General features: G+C 49.4%; 1 protein-coding gene across 2 annotated transcripts in view; it reads left to right on the top strand.

Annotated features, from left to right (window-relative positions):
• The first annotated feature begins 8 nt into the window (after window positions 1-8).
• The window catches only part of stk36 (serine/threonine kinase 36 (fused homolog, Drosophila)), a 68098-nt gene continuing 57828 nt past the window's right edge, over window positions 9-10278 (top strand). For both annotated transcript variants that reach the window (XM_073033427.1, XM_073033426.1), the window contains exons 1-5: window positions 9-135; window positions 990-1151; window positions 1388-1528; window positions 7768-7845; window positions 8643-8773. In XM_073033427.1, the coding sequence (XP_072889528.1) occupies window positions 1041-1151; window positions 1388-1528; window positions 7768-7845; window positions 8643-8773 (461 nt within the window). In that variant the 5' untranslated portion in view covers window positions 9-135; window positions 990-1040. The remainder of the gene's footprint in view (window positions 136-989; window positions 1152-1387; window positions 1529-7767; window positions 7846-8642; window positions 8774-10278) is intronic.

The following is a 10278-nucleotide window of genomic DNA, read 5'->3' as shown; positions in this document are numbered from 1 at the left end:
CTCTGGCTGTAAATCTTGTTTCATTCCCGAGACGCGACGCCGGTTGCCATGGCGGCGGGCGCGGGGTCCTCGATCAGAGCTGGTCTAACTCTGTTCCGCCTGCGGGCAGTAGATAGGCGGTGAAGCGTGAGATAGGTGAGGTTGGAGTGGAGGGAAGGGAGAGGTGCTTGGAGTGAGGGAGGAGGTACAGACAAATAAATGGGGTGGTGGTTAACGGACAATGAGAGAGAGGAATGACGGAGGAAGAGGGAATGAGAGTGAGGGGAATGACGGAGGAAGAGGAAATGAGAGTGAGGGGAATGACGGAGGAAGAGGGAATGAGAGTGAAGGGAATGACGGAGGAAGAGGGAATGTGAGTGAGGGGAATGACGGAGGAAGAGGGAATGAGAGTGAGGGGAATGACGGAGGAAGAGGGAATGTGAGTGAGAGGAATGACACGGGGAAATGAGAGTGAGGGGAATTACGGAGGGAGGAGGAATGAGTGAGGAAGAGGGAATGAGAGAGAAGAATGATGGAGGAAAAGGGGAATGAGAGTGAGAGGAATGACGGAGGAAGAGGGGAATGAGAGCGAGGGAAATGACTGAGGAAGAGGGAATGAGAGCGAGAGGAATGACGGAGGGAGGGGGAATGAGAGTGAGAGGAATGACGCAGGGAGGGGGAACAGAGAGTAGGTTGCCGATGGGGATTAAGGGGAATGAATAGAGGAAGGGATGGGAAAGGAGGGTGGGGAGGGGAATGAAATGGATGGATGGGGAAGGAAAGAAGGGTGGGAGGAGTGGGATGGTGAAAGAGAGGTGAGGGAAGCAGAAAGTGAGCAGCAGAGGAGAATAGAGAGGAAGATCAGATGTAGTAAGACTGAGGGAGGGTGGGAGGATTGTGCTTCTAGGAAAAGAAGAGGCAAACTATTGGAATGGGATGATATGGGTCTCAGGTTGGGGAGAAGGCTAAATCCCCACGCTGCACTGAACTCTTGCCCTTGTCCTCTACAGGCAGATCCGTGACTCCTTCGCTTGGAGCCATTGTCTCCCGGTAACCCCGGGATGGAGAACACACCACTGGGCTCGGGGTTGATGGATTACCACGTGCTGAATCTGATCGGGGAGGGGTCCTTTGGCAGAGTCTATAAGGGCCGCAGGAAGTTCAGTGGACAGGTACTGAGCCTGTGCCTCCCCTGAACACTACTTCCCCAAAACCCCCGCTCGCCTACTCCTACCCCCGTTCCCCCAGTGACCTTGTACGTCCTCCCACCTCCCTCTTCATCAGTGACACCCCTTGGTGTCCCCTACTCCATTTGACTTCTGTTCCCACCCCCATATGACCACATGCTCCAGCCAGCCCTCCACCCTCAGCAACCTCTTCCCTGGTGACCTAAGCCCTATCCCCACAGGTCGTGGCGCTGAAATTCATCCCGAAGGTTGGCCGCTCGGAGAAGGAGCTGAGGTGCCTGCAGCGGGAGATTGACATCATGCGGGGTCTCCGGCACCCCAACGTGATCCAGCTGCTCGACAGCTTCCACACGGACCAGGAGGTGAGGAACTGATCGATCGGTCCCAGCTCCGTCAAACTGCACCATCTGTGGCCGCCACGCCCTGAATGGGCGGTCTGACTGGCCGTTGCGTCTTATTTTTACAAAAATGTATTGTTACAAATTACATTCTAGAATACTAATCAGAATCCGGTTAATAAAGTGATAATAAACCAGATTATCACTAACATACAACATGCTGTGAAATGTATGTTTTCCAGCAGCAGTACACGGTAACACATTTTTAAAAAAATTATACAGATAGTCCCCGAGTTATGAACGTCCGACTTACGGACAGCTCGTACTTACGAACGAGGAAGGAGAACACCGTCTGCCATTTTAAGTCAGATTGCGACACAGTCCGCCATTTTAAGTTGTTGCTGTTGACACTGCCTTGAGTGTGTAACTTTGTATTTGGCTTAAATTTTTCTTAAGTTTCACCCTGATCCTGCCTCCCTCTCCCCCCCACCCCCGGTTCCGGTTGGCTGGTGGCGCAGTGAGATCAGGACCGGGCTTGAGAATGGAGGTTCCCAGTTCAATCCAGTGACAGACCGCTCCCATGCCGGGTTGATGTCGATCCAGTGAGTCCCGTACCATCCGTGCTGGGTTGATGTCGAGCTCGCAACTCAACCTCGTAAAAAAAACCACTGCCACCTCCAGTTTAAATTCCCATGCGGAAAATTGTGGAGGATCAAATACCCAAACCCAGCACAGCCCCCACTTGTCCCATTTAACCTGTCTCAGTGCGGTGGACATAAGGAGCCGAGGAATACAGTGTGGTAGTCCTTGGGACCCAGCAGACCTCGGGGGCCGGCAGAGGACGGGACCCGCCGCCCGCAGTGTTTCTGTTCCGTCGATGGGAAGCGATCGCGATTGAAAATAAAGTGGAAATAATAAAGCGTTTGGAAAGAGGTGAAACGCCATTGGTCATTGGAGAAGTGTTAGGCTACAGTCAGTCAACGTTTGGAACAATTTTAAAGGATAAAGTGAGAATAATGGAGCATTTGAAAGGCCTACCCCGATGAAATCTAAAATTATCACTAAGCAATGCAGTGGTTTAATTATTGGAATACATATTTTCTTAAGTGTTATATATGCATAGAAAGGTAAAATATATACTATATGCTAAGACAAACATTAGACTAACCGACACTAAATAATACCGGATGTACTTGCTCCGACTTGCGTACAAATCTGACTTAAAGACGGACTCAGGAACGGAACTCGTTCGTAACCCAGGGACTGCCTGTATGCCTTTTGAAGATGTCCTCGATGCTGGGGAGGCTAGCAGCCATGATGGAGCTGGTGGAGTTTACAACTTTCTGCAGCTTTTTCCGATCCTGTGCAGTGGCCCCTCTGTACCATACAGTGATGCAACCAGTTAGAATGCTCTGCACTGTATAGCTGTAGAAAATTGAAGTGGTCCTTGGTGATTCTCCTTAGACTACTGATGAGATATGGCCGCTGTTGTGCCTTCTTTGTGATTGCATCAATATGTTCGACCCAGGATAGATCTTCAGAGATGTTAAAACTACTCACTCTTTCCACTGCTAATCCCTTGATGAGGACTGGTCTGTATTCCCTCAACTTTTCCTTACTGAAATCCACAATCAATTCCTTGGTCTTACAAACATTGATGATGAGGTTGTTGTGACACCTGTCAACCAGCCGATCTATCTCAATAAGATAGACTCCTCGTCCATCTCAATAGTTGTGTCATCAGCAAATTTATAGACGGTGTTTGAGCTGTGCCTAGCCTCACAGTTGTGGGTGTAGAGAGAGTTCAGCAGTGGATTAAGTAAGGATGCATCCTGAGGTGTGCCAGTGTTGTCAGTGAGAGGAGATGTTATTTCTGAACTGCACTGACTGGTCTGATGTGGAAGTCAAGGATCTGTTTACAGAGGGAGGTACAGAGGCTGATTTTGGAGCTTGTTCATTAACACTGAGGGTATGATGGTGTTTGAATGCTGAGATGTAATCAGTTGACAGCAGCATGACGTATGTATTGTTGTTGTCCAGGTGATCCATGGTTGAGTGGCGAGCTAGTGAGATTATATCTGGTGTAGGCCTGTTGTGGTGATAGGCAAACTAGCAGGTCCAAATCCTTGCTTTGGCAGGAATTGAGTCTGGCAATAATCACTCTCTCAAAGCACTTCATCACAGTAGATATGAGTGCAAATGGGCAGCTCACCCTGCTCTTCTTGGGCAGTGATGTGTTTGTCACACTTCTGAAGCAGGTGTGAACCACCAACTGCAGCAGTGGAAGATTGAAGATGTTCTTGAACACTCCCACTAGTGGATTGGCACAGGTTTTCAGTGCCCTACAAGGTACACCATCAGGGCTGATGCCTTGCGAGGGTTCACCCTCATGAAAGATGTTCTGACTTTGGCCTCTAAGACAGAGATCACAAGGTCATCAGATGCTGCAGGGATTTGCATGGGTTTAATTTCTGCTCTCCCTTTCAAAGCACGCATAAAAGGAATTTAGCCCATCTGGGAGTGAAGAATCACAACCATTCATAAGGTTTGGTTTTGCCTTGTAGGTTAACATTGAGCCATTATAGGGGTGAGCTATATTTCCAGGAAGCAAAGTAAACAGCAGACCTTGAAATAACCTCTGGTACTGAAATCTTGTTCTGAGTTCTTCAATTTTACTTTACAGAGATTCTGTGCTCACCAGCAACATAGTTGGTATTGATGGTGTAAAGGCTCTGTATTTCAATGATACCTGCAAACTGCCCCGCACTCACTTCCTTTTTCTTAAAGGGGAACTGCACTCACAACCTGAGCCTGTGGTCCAAGAAGGACTGATTTTGAGAATCAATAGGTTTTTTGAATGTCTTAAAATGATGTTACTTACTGGGGTACCTATGTCTATGACGGGATTTCAACTGTAGTAGTTCTAAACTGATGTGAGATGGATTCTTGTGAGGGCAAAAGAACACTAGATGGACATCTACATGTGCTTTATTGACAACAGCAAAGCCTTTGACTGTGCCGATCATGTCTAACTGTGGATCACCTTAAGACCCAAGGCTGTATCAGAACATTTGATCGTCCTTGTGTTTGATCTTTATATCAATCAAGAAGCAGCAGTTGGAACGGAACAAGAAGAAACAGAGTGGTTCAGCATCTGTAAAGGGGTATGACAAGGCTGTATTCTCCACCCCTGCCCGTTTAATTTGTACACCGAACAAATCTCCAGAGAAGCAGGAGTATAGGAGGAGACGTTGAAGGGATGAGAATTGGTGGCAGAATCATCAATAACCTTTGTTATGCTGATGACACGACAATACTGGCTGAAAATGAAGACGACCTGAAGCAAATGCCAACTAAATTCAAGGAACATAGGCTCAAGATGGGTCTGCACCTTAACCTGAAGAAGACTAAGATTATGACTATTGGCAGCACAACCGATTTCATTCTTAGATGGAGAAGAAATTGAAATGGTTGACAGTTTCAATTTACTTGAATCAATGATTAACACCGAAGCGGTATGCAGTTAAGAAATCCAATGAAGAAGCGCCCTTGGCAGAGCAGTCATGGAGGATTTGGAGAAGATCCTTGGAAACAAGAATCTATCTCTATGTACACAGATTCAACTTGGGCAGGCAATGGTGTTCTCAACAACATCATATGGATGCGAACGTTAGATGGCAAAGAAGGAGGATAGGAAGCGAATTGATGCCTTCGAACTGTGGTGCCGGAGAAAACTACTAAGCATCTTGTGGACCTCTCACAGAAGAAATGAACCGGGCCTCAGCGAGATCAAACCGTCACTCTCTGGAGGCTCAAATGACAAGACTCCGCCTATCACTCTTTGGGCGCATCATGCGAAGAAACAGCTCTCTGGAAAAGGATATCTTGCTCGGCAAGGTGGAAGATAGATAGATAGATACTTTATTCATCCCCATGGGGAAATTCAACTTTTTTTCCAATGTCCCATACACTTGTTGTAGCAAAACTAATAACATACAATACTTAACTCAGTAAAAAATATGATATGCATCTAAATCACTATCTCAAAAAGCATTAATAATAGCTTTTAAAAAGTTCTTAAGTCCTGGCGGTTGAATTGTAAAGCCAAATGGCATTGGGGAGAAGGACAATGGAAGAGAAGAAGGCCGCTGATCAGAATGATGGACATAATAAGGACAGCTATGACTGCAACGTTATCTACAATGAGCCACCTTTGCAAGGATCTAAACTCATTTAGGGCAACTATCTGTAGGGTCGCCATGAGTCGATGACTCAGTGGCATGTAACAACAAGTTGTCAACGGGAATATTTGATACTACAAATACAGAGACGTTAACAGTAACTGATAGAATCACTAACACAAACTAAATTATATTAAATATCCCTATCCTGATCTTGGATGACTTTTATCCCGTGTGGTGCCTAACTGTCCCGGAACAGTTGCTTGGTACCTGTGTTTCAACTCCACTGTTACTCAGGCATGGACATATGCCTGGAACGTTGCCTGGACAAAAACCTCTGCTGCCCACTTCCAGGACCTATGGATAGTTAACTTTGCCAGAGCAAGTTTACTAGGACATCTTCATCCCTCCTTCCACCTTCCCCTTACTGGATGACTGCACATAAATAGGGTCACTGCACCCCTGGACTGGATGGTCCAATTGTGGTCACTGCATCCTGGACAGGGTGGTCCAATGGTGGTCACTGCGCCCCTGGACAGGATGGTCCAATGGTGGTCACCGCGCCCCTGGACAGGATGGTCCAATGGTGGTCACTGCGCCCCTGGACAGGATGGTCCAATGGTGGTCACCGCGCCCCTGGACAGGATGGTCCAATGGTGGTCACTGCGCCCCTGGACAGGATGGTCCAATGGTGGTCACCGCGCCCCTGGACAGGATGGTCCAATGGTGGTCACTGCGCCCCTGGACAGGATGGTCCAATGGTGGTCACCGTGTCCCTGGACAGGATGGTCCAATTGTGGTCACTGCGTCCTGGACAGGATGGTCCAATTGTGGTCACTGCGCCCTGGACAGGATGGTCCAATGGTGGTCACTGCGCCCTGGACAGGATGGTCCAATGGTGGTCACTGCGCCCTGGACAGGATGGTCCAATTGTGGTCACTGCGCCCCTGGACAGGAAGATCCAATGGTGGTCACTGCGCCCCTGGACAGGAAGATCCAATGGTGGTCACTGCGCCCCTGGACAGGAAGATCCAATGGTGGTCACTGCGCCCCTGGACAGGAAGATCCAATGGTGGTCACCGCGCCCCTGGACAGGAAGATCCAATGGTGGTCACCGCGCCCCTGGACAGGATGGTCCAATGGTGGTCACCGCGCCCCTGGACAGGATGGTCCAATGGTGGTCACCGCGTCCTGGACAGGATGGTCCAATGGTGGTCACCGCGTCCCTGGACAGGATGGTCCAATTGTGGTCACCGCGCCCCTGGACAGGATGGTCCAATTGTGGTCACCGCGCCCCTGGACAGGATGGTCCAATTGTGGTCACCGCGCCCCTGGACAGGATGGTCCAATTGTGGTCACCGTGCCCCTGGACAGGATGGTCCAATTGTGGTCATTGCGCCCCTGGACAGGATGGTCCAATGGTGGTCATTGCGCCCCTGGACAGGATGGTCCAATGGTGGTCACTGTGTCCTGGACAGGATGGTCCAATGGTGGTCACTGCGCCCCTGGACAGGATGGTCCATTGGTGGTCACTGCGCCCCTGGACAGGATGGTCCAATGGTGGTCACCGTGCCCCTGGGCAGGATGGTCCAATTGTGGTCACTGCACCACTACATGGGATGGTCCAATTGTGGTCACTGCACCACTACATGGGATGGTCCTAGCGTGGTCGCCACACCCCTGGATGGGATGGTCCGATTGCGGACACCGCACCCTTGGTCAGCATGGTCCAATTGTAGTCACCGTGCTGCAGCTTCATGGTCCAATTGGACTCACTGTTTCCCCGATAAGAATGGTTTGATGCTGGTTGCCGCATCCCTGGGCAGGACAGTCTGGCTGTGGGCACCGTATCCTGGGACTGAGCAGTTTGATTGTTGACACCATCTGTTTGGGCAGGATGGTCCAGCAGTCGTCTCTGCACCTTTGAACGAGTTGCATCTTGACCTCATTTCCAGGGTTTGTGGGAGTGCACTGTATATAAAGACAATTGTAGACATGGTGGTGGGTGAGGCGTGGCATGGAGTGATGTCATGTCTGGTGTCCCACTCTGGCTTGCTTCCACTGACTTCTTCCTTCCTGCAGGTAGTGGTGGTGACGGAGTATGCAGAGGGTGAACTCTTCCAGGTGTTGGAGGACGACGGCAGCCTCTCCGAGGAGCAGGTGGGTGTGTCTGTGCCAGACCATCCTACAATCTCCATATCATTCCTCCACCCTGTTCACTTCCTTGCCTTCATTTTCCTCTCCCACCCTCTCTGATTACCTCCCTCCTCCACCCTTGCCTTAAGCACACTCCGCATCCCTCTTCGTCTTGCCACTGTCCTGCCCCCCTTTTACCCCTCTTGTCCTCTCCTCCCCTCACCTCTTTCGCCAACCTCCAGGTACCTCACCCTTCTCTCTCTATCCTTCTCCCCCACGTCTCTCCCACTGTCACTTACACCCCATGTCCCATTCCCTGGCATCTCCCCACAAGGCCCCCTCTCGCTGACCTTTCTCCCCCGACACTCCCTCTGATTCCCCCTCACTCCCCACATACCTCCTCATTCCTCTCAATCCCTCCATCACCCCCCACACACCTCCTCATTCTCTCCCAATCCCTGCCTCACATCTGTCCTCCTTCCCTTCTCTGTCGTCAATCCTTCCTTGCCCCCCCATATCTCTCACTCTTTCCTTTTCCTCTTTTCCTCCCTCTTTCTTCCCCTTATCTTTCCCTGCCACACCCTCTCCCCTCCTTTTCTCTATCCTGGTTCAGAAAGCAGCTCCCAGCTCCACTTTGGTTTCCTTGCTCTATTTCCAGGTCCAGGAAATCAAATCAAAGGTCAACTGATATCTGCTCTGTACTACCTACACCTTCCCCCCCCCCCCCACCCCCCCCCCCCCGGCAACCTCTCCCCCCCCCCCCCCCCCCCCCCCCCCCGGTAGGACAACAGCTTACTCTGATCTCTCTGCTCTGTGTGCAGGTCCAGGAGATCGCGGGGCAGCTGGTGTCTGCTCTGTATTATCTGCACTCCCACCGCGTCCTGCACCGGGACCTGAAGCCTCAGAACGTTCTGATCGGCAAAGGAGGGATCCTCAAACTCTGCGACTTTGGGTGAGCTAAGTCCCGGGACCTCCCACCATCTGTGCCAGCGGATGTCACGTACTGCAGTGCGCGGAAGGGAGGTCCTGAACTGTGTTACATGACCTCGACGGTCAGTTCTTCACAGGAATATCTGAATTAGACATGGCACTCCCCTCAGCAATTAGGAGTGCTGGTACGGGGAAATGATTCAGTGAGTGCAAGTGAGTGATGAGGTGCAGGCATCAGAGTCTGGATAGAAAATGGAACATTCAATTTAAGCTACTCCAATTTAAGCTTTTAAGCTACTCCAAGTTCAATTTAACCCTTGCATCTCTCAGAGACCTCCATTTTTCTTACATCCGTGTGCTCATAAATGTCCTTACATGTCCTCATCCATCAACCCCTTAAATATGCTACACAAGTTGGTAGGGTCGTTAAGGAGGCATATGGTGGGTTGGCCATATTGAGTTCAAGAGCTGTGAGGTAATGTTGCAGTTCTATAAAAAGCTAGGTTAGACCCTCACTTGGAATGTTGTGTTCAGTTCTGGTCACCTTATTATAGGAAGGATGTGGAAGCTTTAGGGAGGATGCTACCTGGAATAGAGGCCATGCCTTATAAGATAGGCTAAGTAAGCTAGGGTTTTCCCCTTTGGTACAAAGGCGGATGAGAGATGACATGATAAAAGTATACAAAATGAAGAGGTATAGATTGAGTAGATAACCAAAAGACTTTCCCAAGATGGAAATGCTTATAAAGGGGCATAATTTTAATGTGATTGGAGGAAGGTGTAGAAGGAATGTCGGAGGTGACTTCTTTATGCAGAGAAAGGTGTGTGTGTGGATGGTGGTAGAGCCAGATACATCAGGCACAATAAATGATAGAAAAAAATAAAGGCTATGTAGGAGGGAAGGGTTAAATTGATCTTAGATTAGATTAAAAAGTTGGCACAATATCATGGCCTGAAGGGCATGTACTGTGCTGTAATGCTCTGTTCTATGTTCTCAAGTGAAATTGCACTTCGGAGCAGAGATGAAGTGCGCTAAGTGTCTTTTTCCACTTCCTCTGACAGCTCGTTCGATTTTTGGAGAGGAAATGGAAGGGATGGATATAGTAAGAAAACTTAGAAGAGGCAAGAGCACCGATAGGTCACAATCTTTCTCTACTGGGGAGGGGAGTCTAAAATCAGAGGGCACAGGTCATAGGAGAGAGGAGAAAGGTTTAAAGGGGCAGGTTTTCCCACAAAGAGGGTGGCGGGAATATGGAATGAGCTGCTAGAAGAAGTGGGAATAGCGACTACAATTAATTATACTTGGACCTGTATTTGGCGTTGATTTACACTCAGAATAGGAACACCAAGTTTCAGAGATCGCAGCTCCAATGTGGTGCAGGTATAGAAGTGTAATGAATGGTACATACGTAGACCTTGACATCTAAAACCTTAGCAAACTTCTGTAGATGTGTGGAGGAGAGTATATTCAGTGGCTGCATCGCAGCCTGGTATGCAAACACCAATGCCCTTGAACAGAAAATCCGA

Source organism: Hemitrygon akajei, chromosome 31 (assembly GCF_048418815.1).
Source record: "Hemitrygon akajei chromosome 31, sHemAka1.3, whole genome shotgun sequence".
Classification (NCBI taxonomy): domain Eukaryota; kingdom Metazoa; phylum Chordata; class Chondrichthyes; order Myliobatiformes; family Dasyatidae; genus Hemitrygon; species Hemitrygon akajei.
The sequence above is the reverse complement of the archived record's forward strand: the minus strand, read 5'-3'. Positions and strand labels throughout refer to the sequence as shown.